Genomic DNA, 20,026 nt, shown 5'->3' on the forward strand with positions numbered 1-20,026 from the left:
GTGGAGAAGGTACCTCTGGTGAGTGCACATTTGTAATGACACTACAGGGGTGTGCTGCACATCCACCCTAAAACCACTGCCCCTCCTTTTAAACGTAGTCCCTCCTTTTAAACAGCAAAATCAACCAGCATTGGTTGCTATGAGAAAGGAGGGCACTGCAGTTTGAAACCATTCCCACATATTATGAAAGCAGAAGAAGCCAACCCACATACCCTTTGGCTTACCATGGCTCCCTGCAAACTGAATTCTGTTGTCCAGCTGTGTGTGATGTGTCAACATACTGGCCTCTGGTTTCCACCAATACAAGTGGTGCTCATTAGCTATAGTAAAGGAAAGGGACATAACTGTGTAGAAGTTCTTTACCATCTCACTGTTAGTGGCTGGTTACAAGGATGAAGCCAGGAACAAGAGAGGTGATTTTAAAGTAAAACTCAGGCAGTGGTTCATATTAGTAAGTGATATTCATAATATGGGGTTATCCCTCCACCAGGACCAATATATCAAGTGCCTTCTCTGTATTGCTACAGAACCGGAATGAGCAAAGGATCCTTGACAGCTTCTATCCCTACACTGGAGCAGAGGATTCCTGTGTGCCTCTCCACCCATTCAGTTAATTCCACATGTGCTCAACAAAATCACAGCACATGGCCAGGGTGATAGTGCCAGCAGAGACCAGGCAATTCTGGTTTGCAGAATTACTGGAACTGACCAGCCAACCTCTTCTATCATCATGTCAAGATCTGTTACAGAGAAATGGTAATATCCTATATTCAGACAGTCTCTGAATCTGCCTGTTTAGGACATGGGTCTTACAAATGGTTTCTCCTGCTCTGCTGAGGTGCAGGAGGTCCTCATTCACTGCAGATAGGACTCCATTCACATCATGTCCACACAAGTGAAAACAATTTAGTGTATGAAAAGCCAACAACAATCTTCCTCCAATCTACTCCTATACCATCTGTCACAGAGTGGACTGTTCCTTTAAGGGTATGTGGGTTCAGTCTCACCTGTGCCTAGTTATCCACTTCCCAGGTTAAAGGGGTTGGGCCAGTGGTTGGGTCTGGTGACCAGGCAGCTTATGAGAGTAGCCTGGCATAGGTGGCGCATGAGTCTTTCATTTGGGAAGGCTACTCCCAGGAGTGCTGGAAGCTCCCTAGAAGTAGGGGGAGACCAACACCTGGACTGTGACCATGCCCCTGCTCTGCCCTTCCCCTCGAGTCCCCGTCCTTGCTCCCCCGCTTTCCCTGTGAGTCTGCTCCCACTCTGCACCCTCACTCTGCCTCTTCCTGCCCCTCCTGCCTCTTCCCCTGAGACCCTTCCCACCACTTGCTACTCTCCGCTCCCTCCGCCTCTATTTCTTTCTCTTAAGGGGAGGGGAGGGGCAGATGTGGGGAGAGGCCACGGTTCAGGTGCCAGTGGCCCCCACTTCTAGGAAGGTTCCAGCATTTTTGCTTCCAAGGCGCAAAGGCGGTGGGCCAGTGCACTTCCAAAGGGAGGTGAACTGCATCCGACATTTGCCCCTTGCATGGCCAGCCATTTTTATTTTGGGTAGGCTTATGAAAGGGAACCTGCTCTGTCAGAGAGATGACACCAGGGGTTAGGGGAGAACTCTGTGGAGAATCACAGACAGTGAAGGGGGCCCAGCAGAACTCACATATTCAGATAGATCAGGAAAGTTGAGAGAGTTTGGGCCTAATTCTCTGATTCAAGTGTAACAGGTAAAGAACCTGCAGAGAAAATGTAAGGGATCTAGAGGGGGCCCAGGGTCAGAGGGCGTGTATTGTGGTGAATTGCTTCCAAAGGTCCTGAGGTACTGGTTTCACAAACAGAATGCCATAATACAGTTTGAGATAAGAAAGTACACCTCTATCTTGATATAACGCTGTCCTTGGGAGCCAAAAAATCTTACAGTGTTATAGGTGAAACCGCATTATATCGAACTTGCTTTGATCCACCAGAGTGCGCAGCCCCGCCCCCTCAGAGCACTGCTTTACTGCATTATATCCAAATTCGTGTTATATCAGGTCACATTATATCGAGGTACAGGTGTATATAGTTTTGTGTTTTTTAAATCCATCAATTACAAGCTTTGTGTAACTCAGTCAGAAGTGCCAGACACCAATAGCAGTATCACAACAGTTAGAGGAATAAAGTGAAGGGAATGTGTAACTATAGAAGAGATAGGGAGGGAAAATATCTGTAGATTACGCAAGCCCAAAATAATAGCCTGAAGGCCTCCTGCCCAGTATGTTCTACAGGAATTCTCCAGTATTCACAGTGGCAAAGATGTCAAAACCTGTGATTCTGGTGCTGCATATAAGAAAAACAAATTGGCAGGTTCTTTTAAAAAGAAAAAAGCTAATATTTTCTTAAGCCTGAAAGGAAGAGGCAGCTATAACAGCAGCAGAAATGAACATTGTGTGCCATGCAGTAAGGCATCATTGGAGCAATAATTCCTTTTATTGTTGAACAAGCTTTCATCTCAATTGTGGAATTGTTTTCCAACCTTCAAAGTGCAGAAACAAAGCAAAGTCATTGGATAAACATGGTATGGCACCAAAATCTAGTCAGAGAATTATTCAATACCTGTCCGGAGATTATAACATTTTCTGCTTGATTTCAACAGACGCATTAAACAAGGGCAATACATTGTTTCTTTCTGCATTACATCCTTTAATCTTTGCACTTCACCATATTGACAAGTTACTCAATTTTGTAAAGGAGTGCTATGAATTGTATCAGAGCATTCCAGATACTGGCAACAATTCTTTACTATTTCATCACCGAAATGAAGTTGTATTTCTGCATATTCAGCAGTCAAAGTGAATAGTTGTTTCCATGATTGACAGTCTGCTTAACAGTGCTTGAAAGCAGAAAATGAGCATATAGTTAAAGTAAATGGCCCTGTGTATATTATCCAGAGTATACTTAGTTTATGTAGGGCACAGCTAACTGTGAAAACCTGATTATGAAAATCTATAATCCTTTAGCACCCTTCTCCAGTGTTATTTCAATAAAGCTGGGGGCTGCCACTTAAATCTATCCCTGTGTCTGTCTTCATTCACCTCCATGTCCTGATTTTCACTTTCAAAGTCCTGGAATTTGACAAAGGTGGTGAGCAGAAGAGTATACCTCACAGAAATTAACACACTCCTTGTATCAAGAAATAAGTCAATCAATAGAATGTATTCCAAAAGATGTCCAAGGGTTTATGTGCTGGTGCATGAAGCAAGAGATTGGACCAACTTGAGTAAAGGTGAAACACACATCATCAGTCTTTTGTGCAGGAAGCTTAGTAAGGGAATTAAGCCTGTTTAGTTTCCTGTGCTGTCTTTATGAAATTCATCACTTTATGGAATAGGCCTTAATTTGGAAAAAAGGGTTGCATCATGCTACATGGTATTTGGATAATTCTTTTGTTTGCAGGTCGGGCCAACTCAGGAATATGTGGGATCTTAGAAGGTGCTGATGGTTAGGTTACAGGGGAAATATGGAACCTCCAGTATCCAATTTTGAAGAGCAAAATGGCAACCTATCCACTGCATGACCTCATATACACCATAGGTGTGCGATCATGCTGCACGAAGGATGCACACATCCTGCACACAGTGTGACCTCCTATGTGCTAAGTCACACTGTGCAACAGATGCCATTTTGCTCTACAAAATGGCATCCTCCGTACATTGTGATCTTGTGACCTCGCATGCACCCAGGGATGACAGTAACTTAAAGGATTTACTTGTACACTGGAGTCCTGAGCAGGGGCATGGCCTCAACTGGAAGAGGTGTGGCCTCAACCAGAAGAGACGGGACCTTTCAATATTTAAAGTCCCTGGGGTGCCAGCTGTGGAATTAAAGGGCCCAGGGCTCTGGACTCCGCGGAGCACCAGGCCCTTTAAATCACCACAGGAGCCCTGCTGCCACCACCCTGAGGCAGCAGGGCTCGGGCTCGGGCTGGGGTAGTGATGGCAGGGCTCTGGTAGTGATTTAAAGGGCCTGGGGCTCTCCGCAGCGGCTAGAGCCCTGGGCCCTTTAAATCACCGCGGGGGAAGCCGGCTCAGTCTGGCACGGCACCGGACCATACTGGCTTACTTTCACCTCTGCATGCACCGTATGTGCGAGGTCACGCTGTGCAGAGCAAAATGGCATCCTCCACACACTAAGGATCACTGTAACCCCATCTGCTGATAACGCAATCCCAAACAGTTTGGGAACAGCTGCTCTAAATGATGCCTGAGTGGAGACTTTTATAAGCCGCCTCCCTTTGCTAGAGGACCCATGGAAAGCGTGGGTGGGTCCAGGGGCTCCAGAGTGCCATTTAAAGTGGAAGAGGCCATAGATTTGCCCCCCTACACCCTGCCTGTGAGCCCTTAAATTCACCCCCTCCCAGGAGTCTCAGCTTTTCAGGTAGCCCTTAAGGTAGCACTCCATCCCCTCCCAGAAGCCCTTGCCCCCCCCCCACCCTGCTCCATACCTTACCCCTCCAGAATGGGCAAACCTTGCCCTCAGGTGATGCAACTCCACCTGCACACAGCAGATTATATCTCTTGATAGGTAGCTGACAAGACAGTAGAAAAACTGGCCAGGCCAGTCAGAAACCAGCTGGGTGACAACTCTATTTTCCATATACCTGCTTAAAAGTGGTCAGACCATGACCCTGGTATGCTGCCCTCCACCCCTTTCCTCTCTTGGCTCCACAGCCTATGGATGGGTCAAGAGGGACATAAGGCTACTCCTTTGTTTCCATTTTAAACAACCATCTGGGCTGGAAGATGTGGAAGAAGCTAACGAAAGGAAATCTGGGTAGAGGAGGTGCATTGTGCAGGGAGCTGGGCATATTAACTATACTGCCTGAGTGGTTGTTCTGGTGTTTGTTTGTCATTACTGGTTCCATTTGTTGTCTGTAACATATTCATCCCAACTTTTCATTCTCCTCACCCTTTTCTTAAATAAAGTGCCTCCTTCTTTAAAATGCAAACTGCTTATTGAGTTTTATCATGGTTTGCACTTGTTGTAGGTGTCATTTGTTTCTTTGAATTTACAAGTGAAGGGCACCACAAACCCAGAAATCAGTTACACAAAGGGTCCCTGTAGCAACTTTGTGTCTGGGGATCACTACAGTGGAAAACTTGCAAAAATTAATTTTTGGGTGCACTCTGGGCCCTTATTTGATATTTGAATTTTGCCTCTTGTGTGGTGCCCCCTAATCAGGGCCTTTGGTTTGCAGTTTGAGTCAGAGTAATGTAACTGCTCTGCTTCACTAGAGTCACTAAGGAAATGAGGAAGTACTTAGGAACACAGAAACCGTTTATGTGGGTTTAACAGGATATCTTCGGGAAGAACCAAACTGAATTAACTTGCATGTTGAATTTCACAGTGAATAGTGCCTCTAGTGATGGTGCTTGGAGTGGGTCTGGCAAGGGCTGATAAATTATATTGCATTCTTTAATTTTTCCCTATCTTTTTGCAATCACAATCACTTCCCACATCCAAATTAGAGATTCTTTTTTGGTGTAAGAGTTATGCTGTTGTCTGCATTGGCAGCAGCCTGACAGTGATATCCTAGGCAGTAACTCAGCTCAAGGGCTGATTTCAAAGCTTAAAGCTTACTATTTATTTCTCTTTGAATCCTGTGTCAGTCCAGATGCTTGGGGATAGAGACTCCCGGCCAGCAGACAAAGACAATACACAAAACATTTTCATCTCTGTAACAACTCCTTCTTCCCCCCAATTTAATGGGCTTGCCAGCTCACAAAGCCCCAGCGCTGCTGTCTCCAGAAGGTGGTCATCCCATACTTTTGCTAACTGACCTAGAGATTGGAGAGAAAAGAAAGGCCTGTGACTACAAAACCCCTTTTAGGACTGGGACAGCCTCAATCTTCTCATCTGGTGAGTTGCTTGTTGAAGGACTTGGCATATCTGACTCCCACAGGACCCACAGTGAATCCCAGAGGATGCCAGGACAGCTGCATCTGTCAACTGCAAGAAAATGCCAGGTGATCACCTCCTTATTGTCCAAAGGATCGTGCTCAGGACCAGCACTAGGGTTTTGAGCGCCCTAGGCGGATGGCAATTTCGCTGCCCCGCGTGCTGGTCCAGCGGCTCCGGTGGAGCTGCCGCAGTGGTGTCTGCGGGAAGTCCACCGGAGCTGCCTGCCGCCCCCTCCAGATACCCTGGACTGCGGGCTGCCGTGGCAGCGCCCTGACCCAGGGGACACCCTGGGCTGCCAGCTGCCGCTGGCAGCTCAGACTCCCTCTCTGTCCCAGCAGCAGCAGATGCTCAACCATTTTAAAAAAAATTGGCGGGAGCTTTTTGGTGCCCTCAAATCTCGGCACCCTGGGCAACCACCTAGTCTGCCTAAATGGTTGCACTGGCCCTGATCGTGTTCATGAAGTAAGTGGCAATACTGGGGACAAAGCACCATCTGCCCAAATCTCCTTAACAGCCTAAGTACCCTCAGCACTCTGCTGAGCTAACTAGCAAGTGTGGGGAAACCCTGGGTCCAATGAGACCATAGGGATTCCCCCTTCTCTCTGTGAACTAGGCTGCCTTCCCTTAGGGCTGAAGTGCCCATCCCTTTCCTCTGCTGCTCAGGAAGCCTCCAGGCTTCGTTACTCTATGATATCCCCAATCTCCAGAGGGCAGAGAGGCTTTCTCTGGCTCTTCTCCAGCTTGCGATTGCCACTGCCACCACTCCCCCGCCCCTACCAGTGTGCAGGGATGGGGCACAACATTAATATTCTGTGGCAACTGCAATTAGGGTTGGATGAGCAAAGTTAGTGATCAGCAAATCACACACTACCCTTCGGCTAGGACTACTCTTGTTCCCACCTTCTGGCAGTGACCGCTTCCAGCCTCTCAGAGCGAAGCCAAGTCCCCACTACTTCCCCCCCTTTCCCAGCCAGCCCACATCCTGGCTGGGAAAATTCCGTCCCAATTCCCTTCTAAGTAGGATGACCGTACATCCTGTTTTGGCCGGGAAAGTCCCCTTTTTAAGCTTATTAATGTCCCTGCCATCCCTCTTTTTTTTTTTTTTGACAAAAATGGGCATTCGTCGAAATTGATCAGTTAGCAAAAGCAAACAAACACCCAGTTTACCAGAAAAGTAGGGTGTGCCCCCCCAAGGGGGGCATGGAGGAATGTTGGGGGGGTAGTGACGTGAGGTGCTGGGCAGCAGGGCTTGGGGGTGAGTTGCAGCCCCAGGTAGCATGGGGCGCAGCCCCATCCCTCGGGGGGCCAGTCCCAGCCGTGGTCAGCTCAGAGGTTGGTGGGGATCAGCCCCAGCCCCACACAGCGTGAAACTTGAGGACGGGGGGGAGTCTGTCCCAGCTTCAGCCCCAGCCACAGGCAGCATGGGGTATGGAGCTTGGGGTGGGGGTCACCCCAACTGGAGGCAGCAAAGGCCGGCATGGGGAGTGGAGCTGGCAGGGGGGAGCTCAGCCCCAGGCGGCGCAGAGCTTGGGGGGGGTATAAGTGCTGAAACTAGGGGTGTGGGGCATAGGCGCCCCCTGACTTTAAGTGTTTTCCATTGTATACAGAGTTTACAGTTTGGTTCATTGGCCTTCAGCATCCCCACTGTACAAATTGTTCCAGGACCCCTGGGGGGTGAGGGAGGTAGTCAGCCCCATCCGCAGGCAGCATGGAGCTCAGGGAGAGGTGTGTCAACCTGGCCACAGGCGGCATGGGGCACGGAGCTCGGGGGAACTCAGCCCCAGCCCAGGGCATTGGGGGAATGGTGCCTCTGATGAGTCCTGTAGGTGTGTGGGGTGGCTCAGGCGAGCCCCAGCTAACCTGGTTTTACTTTAGGAAATATGGTCACCCTAGTTCAAGCCTTCAAACTAGAGGTTATGTGAGTCATGTCTGGGTAATAACTTTCTTACATGAGTGCTAGTACATGTAAAAACATAGTCAAGGTGACTTCTATTTCACACTTCAGTGTTTGAATCTAGTCTTGCAGTTTAATACACTCACTCGTCCTTGGGCAATTGCATTTTCTATAATCTCTCAGTGAAATATTTAACTTTGGCACAGGAAGTGTTTAAAAATTATCCCCTTTTCAGGACCGGCGCTAGGGTTTCTCGCGCCCTAGGCGCAGGGCCATTTCGCCGCCCCCTGCGCTGATCCCGCGGCTCCGGTGGAGCTGCCGCAGTCATGCCTGTGGGCGGTCCACCAGAGTTGCCTGCCACCCCCCCGGCAAAATGCTGCCCCCCAAATAATCCTGGCGCCCTAGGAGATTGCCTAGGCTACCTAAATGGTAGTGCCGCCCCTACCCCTTTTGAAATTCCAGCTGAAGTGTTTTTATGTTCTTTTAGTTAAAGAACCACAAAAGGCTATGGTGCTTAGCAAGGTTTTTTGGGGGAAGGCACGACCAGTTGTGGGACAGGGGCAGGAAAGTCCCTCTGCCAAAAATACAAGTTGTAAGAAAATCACTTTGATTCGTAAGTTAGTTAATACAGACAGAGAAAATATCTTAGCATTAAACCTACCTAGTAATACTTTAGATTTGAACAAAATAAAGGTTGGACTACTAAACCAATTACAAACAAGACATATAACAAGCATGTATTTTTAAATGCTTAATGTAGAGCTAATTCTAGGAGAAATACATAACCTAAAGTATAAACAGCACACCATAAACACTTTGGGCCAAATGGATTCATTTCTGGAAGCTTACAATAGTCGACTAGAGCTTGTCTTTTCAGTGTTTTTCCCAACAGTCAATTCAATTAAACAGCGTGATTAATTTGGTATTTATAGCTCATCAGCTTTTTCTAAAACACCCGTGTGCGTTTGGTAACCGTAGTGAAATACAGTAGATGGGGATTTACATATCCACTTGAAGCCTATCTTGTCAGTGGGAAAGAGGGTGACTGCAGCACGTGATAGCGGCGGGCGTGTGAGCTGTGTGTGGCTGTAATAAGCAAAGGTTTAACTAGTTACCCTTCGAATTTATTGTACTCATGAGAATTGTACACAACAACAACAACAACAACCCCCCACGTGATAGAAAAGATAATTACATGGGCAGACGTTGAAGTATGTCCCGTCGCATGAGAGGAAAAAGCGAAAGTGAAAGTGACTGCATCGAAACTAGTAGGAGTTTAAGCACCGAGACAAGACAACGCGTAAAGAAATATATTTTCCCGTTTATAAATGACATGGTGATTTAGGTTGAAAAATGGAGGTAATTGCAAGTCTACACAGCAAGGAAGGCCGATGGAAAACCAAATAAGGTACAAAACTGCCTCTGTTTTAATATTCAATAAGGGGAGAGAGCAAAATCTGCAATTGTTTTTGTCTGAGAATTCAGGTTTGAATCAGGAAGACATAAGAAAGAAATGTGACTATTTTACCCAGGATGGGAGCAGAGATAAAAATAAACCGGAGTCAGTTAGCAGCTAACTCTCTGCAGCAGTTTAAGTACAAAGGATAGTTTTATACCTTTAAAAAGCAAACCGTTTTAGTCTCAACTGTTAAGAAATAGATTGGATAGCTAATCATGAGGCTCTGGGTTTGGAGCTGCAGTCACTTGTCTGAGCAAACGAAGATATTTTGGGAGGGATTAAACAAGCAAATGTTTATTATGATGCCAGGGTTGTTGGGCTTTTTATTTTAATTCAGAATTTACTCAGGATAAGGAGCCAATAATGTCTACAAAATATTTTACTAAAAATTCTTATCTGCCAGTATTTTGAAGGAAAAATTGAATTTAAAGAGGGATCAAGGGAAGTAGATGAGAAGTAATTATTGAAGAGAATTATGCAACTTTTTTTTTGGAGGGAGAGTGTCTGTATTTCACTCTGGGAGCTCTTCTTCTGTTTTAATATTAATTAATGCTAATCATGGCTTTTTATTGGGCTATTTCTAGTTTCTCTCTCTCTCTCTCTCTCTCCTGCAAGTGATTGTGGGTCTGTTTGGGAGTGAGGCTGGAGCTGAGTGGTGCTGCTTTCTCTTTGTTTGATACAAGGTTTGGGGTTTTTTTTTGTTTTCTTTAGGATTGGTGTTAGTTGTGGATGTAGTTTTGGCCTTGCAGGCACTTACTGCCATGGAGTGCAGACGCCACCTATTCTCACAGATGATGAGGTTCTTGATCTATGGTGATGATTTACAGAGCTCACCTTCAAAAATCTGCTTCCGTGAAGGAGTGTGCCCTGGCAAGGGGAAAGCAGTTCACTTGTAAGAATATAATGTATGCCTCCTGCATGAGCAAAGCTGTTTGTTAGCACACTGAGCCTTGTTAATCTGGTTGCTGTGTGATGGCCACCTCTGTGTCCCTGTTCTGCCTCCCTTTGTGTCAGCTGTTAGCATCACCATTTCTCATGTATTCCCTTTCTTAGGGAACTGAGCTGCTGACCAGAGATTTTACAAGATACCGTTAAGTCACTAGTCCCATTAGAAGAATCCCTTTTAATATATAAAGGCTCAGCAGGGCCTGTCCTTTCATAGAGAGGTTATTGAATACTGCCTCTGAATCTTTGGAAGCTTCCCTAGACTTGGTGATTGATGATGTTTTGGCCTGGTCTTCACTGGGGGCGGGGGGGGGGGGGGAGAGGAGGCGAAGGATTGATCTAAGATACGCAACTTCAGCAACAAGAATAGCGAAGCTGAAGTTGACGTATCTTAGATTGACTTAGATTGACTTACTTCGCGTCCTCGCGGTGCAGGATCGACAGCCGCCGCTCTCCCGTCGACTCCGCTTCCCCCTCTCGCCCTGGTGGAGTTCCGGAGTTGATGGGGAGTGCGTTCAGGGATCGATGTATCGCATCTAGATGAGACAAAATACATCGATCCCCGATAGATTGATCACTACCTACTGTCCAGCAGGTAGTGTAGACATACCCTGTGTCTATGGCTGAGGCTATGGCTTGCTTCTAAGTGGGAGCTTGACACGTTTCATCAAGCAGCCTTCTGAGAAGAACCAAGCAGCCACTAGGAAGAATGCACCTGGGACTGAGGTGGCATTTATGAAAGGCTCTGGGCACAACTGAGAGACATCTGAATGAAGTCCCACAATGAATAAAAATTCTAACAGCAGAGAGAACCCTGTGCTTTGAAGGTGCTGCAAAGTGGTCAGTTTAGTCTCTGGAGTTGGGGAGCACAGTATTCTATGAACGAAACTAGCATATTCCGAGCGTGCTACTGAATGCAGTGTTTTGGCTGAGGGTGTGGGGATTTCCCAGCAGCCAGTGTCATCCTCCCAGTCCTTACAGCCTCCCCCCATTAGTCACTTTGTGGCTACCTGAGATGTGGTGACTGTGGGCCTGGGACCAATGGGGATGATGACCTCATGGACCATCTGGGTCCTGAACTGAAGATGCCATTAGCAGTTTGCTTGATGAGAACACGGGTTAACATGGGTGGACATGAACAGTATGATTTCTAAGCCTAACCTGATTTTACTGTCTGCTTGGTATACTGTGCAATATGTTCTGTCTGAGTTTGGCAGGACAGAAAGTGATGACCCAAGTGCATGTTTCCTTAATCAGTAGTAATGTCAAGGGCTAGTGACCCTGTGGTTTATTTCCTTTTTAGTTGGGTCTCTGGATTTCATTGTCCCGTCTTTCTCTGTTTCCCCCATGATGCATGCTGATCCAGTGGACAATCTAACGTGGGTCGCTGAATGTCATTGGGTGCAGGGATGTTTAAATCCTATGGCTTTTTAAAAAATATTTGTCCCAGAAGAAGGTTGACAATTTATTTATTTATTTATTTTGCAATAGATGCACACAGATGGTGGCAACTGAACTGATTAACTTACCACCTGGAAGGGAGAGGTTTTTCTGTGCCCTATATCCACAGTGACTGCAGGCATTGTATTTCTTTTTAGTGTTCCATATTGGGTTGGAAAAACAGTGTAACATATCTTGTGACTATTATCTTGGACTAAGTGAAGATATCCATGTTGAAGAGCAGAAAATATAAACTGGCTCATTCTGTTATTAGTGATGCTCTTTGTTGTTTGCTTTTTTTAGTGTTTTTAAGACTTCCTGTATGATCTTCATAGGCTAAGCTTTGGTCCATTGAAAATTAACCTTATCATGTTGTAGGTGAGAGACTTGGTTTGAATTTGGCATTACGTTGTTTCTGTATTTTATGCTGTGACTTTATTAAGCAGTTTTTTAAAAGTCTCTCCCTATATATTACTTAATCTAGGCATTTATAGATGGTTAAATCTCCACCTTGATAGCTATTCCTGTTTTGAACTGACACTCGGTCTCATCTATTGCTAAATTGACACTTGACTTGTATTTGATCTTTGATACCTTTGAAAGCTTTATAAGAGAGAGGGATGGATGGTAAGGAGTTCTATTGAGTTCTAGATTGCTGCAGATTCAGCCCAGATTGACACCTGTTTGATGTCCCTTGTGTAAAGTAAGTTTGGCATTGTTACAATTCTAGAAGACCAGCATCCCTATCACCAAAAACTACCATCACAGTTAGCAGTCTTGGTCTCAGCAGAGGCCAATGATTTAATGGTAAAGAAGACTGAATTACCTTGTCCCTTTAGGGGGTCCCTCCAGGTTCCAGCACAATGGTGGAGGTGCTCTGCCTATGTACGTGTTCGGTGGTAGAAGACGTTTTACTCTAGGACTGGAACTAAAATTAACAAGTGGTACAGAGGTAACTGACTTTTCTCCTGGGCAAAATGTGAAATCCTCAGGCTTACCTCAGAAAAATGATCAGGCATCTCATTTGTTTTCTTTTTGGTAGTGCAGAGAGTGCGCATTTGCCTATTGTGGACTGCTACTTAAGACAGCAATTTTTCTCATGGGTTAATTCTCTTCCTAACCTCAATTCTAAACCCTCCCTGTAGACTACATGAAAAGTAACATTACAGCAGGCTAAAAACAAACCAACCAACCTTACTTCAATGACATGAATGAGGCATTTGCTTGGTTATGTTCTCTGTTTCTGTCTGTTTTTATTTCCATTCCCTCATTATAGGAATTTCACATTTAATACCAACCAATCTTCTATTTATTATTTCTTCAGGTCTATGTTTGCTTCTCCTCCTGGTTTTGTGTTACGTGGAAATTTGTTGAGGTTCTCTGGGGGAAGGTGTATTGTGTTATATTGAACACAGGGGTGAAGAGGGTTTGAACGGAAAGCTCCTGGAGAGAGGGAGGTGGTAGTGTCCAGGATCTCTGGATAGCATGTTGTATTTTTGAGAATACTTCTCATGAGCAGAGGTGATTAGTTTTTCAGCTTTTCATTTTGTTTAGATTATAAACAGTAGTCAGTGTGCTCTCTTTATCTGTCCAGTTCTTACCCTCTTTCTTCAGAGCATGAGAATCCTGGCCAGGTATGGTCTTCTGTGGGAATAAGATGTGAAGAGGCAGTAGGGAGAAAGAGACATTTACTTTACCCACTCCTCTAACACAGGCTGTTACTCATCTCTCAGCATGCAGCTGCCAATCAGCCTGAAGGAAGCCAGATCCTCCCAAAAAACATGGCTATCAAATTTGCCAAAATATGCAGTGCAGCTGCAAAATAACATACACACACACACACACTGCGTTATTGCGGACCATATATATGACAAGCAGAACCCAACTAGAGAAAACACAATCCGTGGTCACCCACTGATTTGGACTTTGAAGCCAAAATGAGATTTTTGGGGGGAGGTTTAAGTTTACGTAGGCGCAGAGAAGCTCTACTGTATATAAAATAAATAATTACATGTTTATAATTGGTAGAACATCTTCCATACAAATTTGATCACAAAGCATTTTATAGAACTTTCATAAATAAAGCCACTTTAGAATAATAAATAATAGCAGGGGAAAGAATGTGCATAGTATAGCAAGGGAAAACAGATACTTTTAGCTAAGGTTTGAAATGACTGCAAGTTGCTGAAGGAGAGAGACACAGGAAGGCTTTTTTGATGGCAGGAGTAGCAGAAGTAACCTCACTTGCACTGAGAGAGACAAAAAATGGAGGATCAGAGAAGTCTGGTGAACTACTGATGGGCACAATCTGTAAGAAACCATGTTAAGTGAAATCCTGAAGATGTACAGCCTGCTAGATTAGACGCTAATACCAAGTAGGCAGGGTGGAGAACTAAGGGCTAGTCAGATTACTTAAAGTTCCTAGAAATGCGTTATCAAATTCCTCCTACAAGAACATAAGAATGGCCATATTGAGTCAGACCAAAGGTCCATCTAGCTCAATATCCTGTCTTCCAAGAGTGGTCAATGCCAGGTGCACCAGAGGGAATGAACAGAAATGGTAATCATCACGTTATCCATCACCTGTTGCCCCCCAAAATAGATTATTGCAATTGTTTAAACTATTTCATGGTGAGAAATTCTATGTGAGAAATGTTCTCTCTTTCACATTCCATTGCCCATCCATAATTTCCACCAAGGAAGTGTAGAATATTAAATAGCAAATTGTCAGTGTGTGTAGAAAGCTCTATATATCTTTAGCACAAAAAGTGGAAGGCAAATCTTTCTGGAAACAGATCTGCAAATTGAAAAATAAGAAGGAAAAAAAGTTTGTATAAATCACAAGAACATATAATGTATCTTGTATTACACCCTTTGTATCCATTAGTGGGTATTTCCCATCTATTTTCTCTCACGGGCATTCCCCAGAAGTCATAAGCAGAATTAGTCACTCCTAGAAATTCAAACTGTGCTCCACAAGACTTCGGAGCAACTTGTTAAGTAGTGTACAGGAGCCAGTTTAATGAGGAAGGAAAAAATCAGACCAACCATCAGATGGATTAAGTAGGATAAAATTAAGTAATCAGAACTACTAGTTTCTTTGCTGGGTGTCATTTTAAATGAAAGCTTAGGCCTGTGTGTCCACTAAGCAAAAACTGACAAGTACAGGATGCTGACTCATTGAAGCTACTGTGGTTTTATTTTGCTTATGGGAGTGCATTAGAAGTACAAAATTAGCCACAGTATTCTGTTAAATTTTGCATTGTGTAGCATTGCATGTGTAAATTTCTTAAACTTTAAAATGGTGCTAAAGCCATTCGATGAGTGTGTGAGCCAATCCCTCTCCCGTAAGTTTTACTAAAATCAAATGAGACATTGCAACTAACACCCAATTTGTTCTGTCTGTTCTGCATAGATATTCAAGCTTCCATGGAAATGTTCACAAGAGAAATGGCTTGTCTGTGTGTCATTGGCCAAAATTGAGCTCTCCCACAAAAATGTCTAGTGCTGGCTGCTGCCTTTCACCCATCAGCTGTCCGCATGTCAGTGGCACTATATTTATATAATATTTAAAAATCTGAGCCTCTTTCAGGTGGAAAGATTCTGTTTTGCATAAATATCAAATATGATATCGAAATTTTATTTCAACTGTATGGCACCCATCACCATGGTTATCTAGGTGCCATACAAAGCTTGAGCTGAGACAGTCAAGATCTCCGAGATGAAGCAGCGTGCTTCCCTACAGGTGTACCAGTTAGCTAGAAAACCAAGATCTCAGCAGCTGCAAGCACTTGGACAAAAATATGTTACCACAGTATTTATTTCAGTTCTCATATCACTGATTTCTTCTTTCTCTCTTCCTCTTCCTAATTGTATGTGGATTTTCTTTTTTTAATGTATGCTGTGGTATGTACTTTTATTAGTGAAGGCAAGGTCAAACAAATGTGCCTTGCACTTAGAATGGAAGATAGTGAAGCTTAAAATAGTTCTTAGATTCTGCCAGAATTCATTCTAGTGTTGGATCAGCCTCCAAGAAAGCTGTCTCTTGCATAAGTGAATTATTCTTCCAGTACACAATTCCATTGCACCCGAGGAGCAAGGTTATAATGGTGGTCCTCCTGGTGTTTTAGATGATTTTTTAGGTATTGTAGACCCAAATCCTAAAGCATTTTGAAAGTATGTGTGGAAATCTTCAACTAGATAGGCAGGGTGGATGCAAGGATGTTTCATGCCATAGGCGAAACTTCCAACTTGCACTCCTTCCAAGCCCTGTGGCAGCTCTCCAACTTGCACCCCCTCTGCCCTCCCTAAGGTGCCCCCCCATGGTAGCTGCCCCCCTCCGCCCTGAGGCCCCCTCTCCCGCCCCCGCAGCAGCTCCACCCAGCCCGGGGAGCCATGCGGCAGCTCCCCCCAGCTCACCTCTGCTCTGCCTCCTCCCCGAACACGCTGTTGCTGCTCCACTTCTCCTGCCTTCCAGGGAGGGAAAGAAGCGGAACAGGGCGGCGTGCTTAGGGGAGGAGGCAGAGCAGAAGTGAGCTGGGGTGGGGATCAGTTCCCCTGTGTGCCACGCCCCTCCCATACTTGCTGCAGGTGGCCCTCCCTGCGCCCCCCTGCCCCAGGTCCCTCTGCCTAAATGCCGCCGCCGACTGGGGCGGCCGAAGATGCGGCCACCGCGGTTGGTGCTGAAGGACCTGAAATGCCACTCCCCAAATGCTAGCGCCCTAGGCAGCCGCCTAGGTTGCCTAATGGGTTGCACCGGCCCTGTAGATAGGATATTCTTTGGCTAGCCAATGTAGTGATTTGAAGATATCTTTGAAGTTTGTCCACAGTATTAGTTGTAGTTTCCTGTGGGCTACTGTTTCACGCCAAAGTAGGCGACATTGCTGTAGTCCAGTTGGGAGGTAACAAAGGCATATATTATTACCAAGGCCTAATCATCCGCCAGTAGTAGGGGCAGACTCTCATTCAGCTATAAATGGTGGAATCCTAGAAAAAACATACTCCAGCTAAGGCCTCACCAGTGCTGAATGGAGCAGGACAGTTACCTCCCACGTCTTACATGTGACACTTTTTTTAATACACCTCAGAATATTAGACTTTTTTCGCATATTGGATCACATTGTTGACTCATATTCAATTTGTTATCCACTGTAAATCTGAGATCCTTTTCAGCAGTGCTACCACCTAGCCAGTTATTCCCCATTTTATAGTTGTGCATTTGATTTTTCCCTGACATTGGCCACTCTCAGAAATCCCAGAGATCCTCCACACCCAAAAGAGCAGTGTTCCCCAGTTTTACCTTAAACCATCACCCATATAAACTACACAGCACTTGTAATTAAATGAAAGAAGGTTTATTTAAGAATGAATAGAGATCCCACTAGGAACAACAGAGAGTGATGCAAACAAATGATTATAATAAAAAACAAAATCATAAAACACAAACTAGGGCCTACTCTTTAAAAGTTTCCTTTTCTATCTAATAAAGTAGATTTCAGTCTGTTGCAGAGCTGGTTGGCTTCCCAGGAACCAGGATCCAAACTTTCATGAAAGTTGCTCAACAAAATGAATGGATACAGAGTGTTTCTCTCTCTCTCTCGACCACAATACTGTGCTTAATTATCTATGAGATGACAACTCCAAATGTGGAATTACATTTCCATACATTTAGTTTTAAACAATTTTATTCTTTTCTTTATTTGTTCTGCATGGTTTGTTTAGGAGTGTTTTTTGCATTTATTCATTCCACTTTAAGGGTAAATGAAATAGTATATTTGGTTTACTATTCAGTTATTGCAGACATGGTGAATTTGTACAAGAATAGTGCTATCTTAAGTATCTGTTCTAATAGTGATCTGTGACCACTAATAAACACCAAATAGTCATGTGGCGATTGTTCAGATCTTTGGTGTGAGATAACTAGCAAGTGAAAAAGATTACAGCACACATTGTGTATAGGGTTGCAAACTCTGACTGAAGCTTTCTAGGAGATTTTTTTTCCCCAACATGACATGTCATTTTCTTAAAATATCCTATTAAAATCTCCTGGATTGCTTTCAGTAGTCACCGGGAGATCGATGCCGATTCTGGAAGACTCCAGGCCAGTCCTGAGGGTTGGCAACCCTAATTGTGTATATGGCATGTTCACAACAGTAGTGCATGGCAGTCTAATCAATGCAACCACTAACACAGCATTAGATTGACTTACATTTCAGAATTTGTGAAGGAAAAACCCGAGTTGATTAAACATAATCAGTGCCTTGTGTAGGCCTGTGTGTCATGTGGGGATAATTTCATAAAGAATGAACAAAAAATTTGCAGATACAATCTTTTATGGTAACCAGGTCTCAATATAGTAGATTCTATCAGTGACAATATAGCAGTATATTACTAGTTAAAAAGTGTATTATTCTCCTTTACAAGTAAGAAGAATTACCTAGCTTGCATCCTCCTGCAGATTTTAAAGCCCTACTTAATGAGATACTCAATACTACATTTGGACAGCTGTCAACAAATTAGTCTGTACTCCTACATGTGTGTTACTGTTAAAATGCTGGTGATAAAGACTACATATTAAGAAAATAATTAAAATCTTAGAAAATGTTGACTTCAATAATTCTAAAGGCATTGAAATATAAATGTTATTTATAGAAATATGGGAAACACTTGGGTATGTTGGCATGGCTGCCAGAGAACGAGTAACCCAGAAGTAGCGAATGGTGAACAGAAAACCATGTTAAAACCGAGGACTAGGTCAAACAGTTGTTCAAACCGAGACGTGCCACAGGAGAGCGATCTACAATCATGTGAAGAGGAAGCAAACAGAGATTTAATCCAGGAAAACCAAGATGGTAACATTTCTGAAGACTCTGACAAATTAAGGTAACGTTTGGGGTTTTATTATATGTGTTCCTGATGGAATTGGCTTCTATTTGAATGTCTCAGTATATTCAAAACATTTTAAAAAATGAATATTAAAAACTAACCCAGCACCCTATATTTGTCTAAACAGATAAGCACATTACTGTTTTACAGAGGATCATGCCATACCAGATCATTTTGACTTCAGATATCCTTATACAGGTGGCTTCCTCTTTAAATATTGTGTGCTACATATGTGGCAAATGCTACCGTGTGCTAGATGTATATCCATTCTCTAGTTATTGAAGCTCTTTTTCTCTTTTTCTATATGAGAACATTTTGAAACTATTGTATGAGTATTTAGTCCTCTTTTTATTCTCACCTATATTATCTAGAAATATTGTATCCCTTTGAGGGAAAAAGATACTGCGTGAAAGCACAAGTCTTTGTTATTTTCTACTACCAATTTTCAGCTTTGTGGGTGCTTGTGAATTTGATGCTTGTGAAAGGAATAGGATTTAAAATAGATCTGTACACAGAACAGGAACAATGGCTGTGCAAATGTAGATTTACCAGTGTTGCCCCCACTATGCACCATAGGTGCTGGAACTAGGGATGTTAGGGGTGCTGCTGCAGCCCTGGCTTGAAGTGTTTTCCTTTCTATACAGGATTTACAGTTTGGTTCAGTGACTTTCAGCACCACCGCTATACAAATTGCTCCAGCACCCCTGCTATGCACTTCAGTCCCAGTGAACTAAGTGGTCCAGCTATCGCACTGAACATAATGCACTGTCTGACCCTTTGATCCTTGGCCTCAGCTTAAATTGCCAACGAGGATCCTAATTGTGATTAGTTTTTATGATGCAAGCACCAATTCATTAGGAACTAGACTAAGTCCATTAACTCGCTTTATATAGGACACAGAGTAGCCATCAGATTTGTTTACCTGCCGCGTCCGCAGGTTCAGCTGATTGCGGCTCCCACCGGCTCACTGCTCCAGGCGAACGGGGGCTGCAGGAAGCGGTGCGGGTCGAGGGATGTGCTGGCTGCCCTTCCCGCAGCCTCCATTGGCCTGGAGCGGCAAACTGCGGCCAGTGGGTGCCGTGATCGGCCGGACCTGCAGACATAGCAGGTAAACAAAGCGACCCGGCCCACCAAGGGCTTTCCCTGGACAAGCGGTGGACCAGCTTTGAGAACCACTGCTGCAGATCACAGGCAGGGGGTGATGCTGGTGTAGTGTTTACAAACTGCTCCCGGCACGATTTGTTCCAGGTAGCAGTTACTGATCTCTGGGTATTGGTTTTTGCTGCCCTGTCATAATTTGTAGTCTGGCTAAGAATATAAGAATGGTCGTGCTGGGTCAGACCAATGGTCCCTTTTGACAATGGCTAATAATAGATGCTTCAGAGGGAATGAACAAAACAGGCAATCATTGAGTGATCCACTCCTTGTCCACTCCCAGCTTCTGGCAAAAAGAGGTTAGAGACACAAGGATG

At 44.4% G+C, this 20,026-nt stretch overlaps 1 protein-coding gene across 4 annotated transcripts in view; it reads left to right on the forward strand.

Annotated features, from left to right (window-relative positions):
* The first annotated feature begins 8,957 nt into the window (after positions 1–8,957).
* Positions 8,958–20,026, forward strand: part of OTULIN (OTU deubiquitinase with linear linkage specificity) — a 47,515-nt gene continuing 36,446 nt past the window's right edge. The window contains exons 1-3 of one of the 4 annotated variants that reach the window (XM_030551726.1): positions 8,958–9,233; positions 9,996–10,176; positions 18,321–18,551. In XM_030551726.1, the coding sequence (XP_030407586.1) occupies positions 10,046–10,176; positions 18,321–18,551 (362 nt within the window). In that variant the 5' untranslated portion in view covers positions 8,958–9,233; positions 9,996–10,045. Of the gene's footprint in view, positions 9,234–9,995; positions 10,177–18,320; positions 18,552–20,026 lie in introns of those variants that run through there. The other 3 variants (XM_030551727.1, XM_030551728.1, XM_030551730.1) reach the window with 3 other exon arrangements.

This window comes from Gopherus evgoodei, chromosome 2 (genome assembly GCF_007399415.2).
Source record: "Gopherus evgoodei ecotype Sinaloan lineage chromosome 2, rGopEvg1_v1.p, whole genome shotgun sequence".
Taxonomy (NCBI): Eukaryota; Metazoa; Chordata; order Testudines; family Testudinidae; genus Gopherus; species Gopherus evgoodei.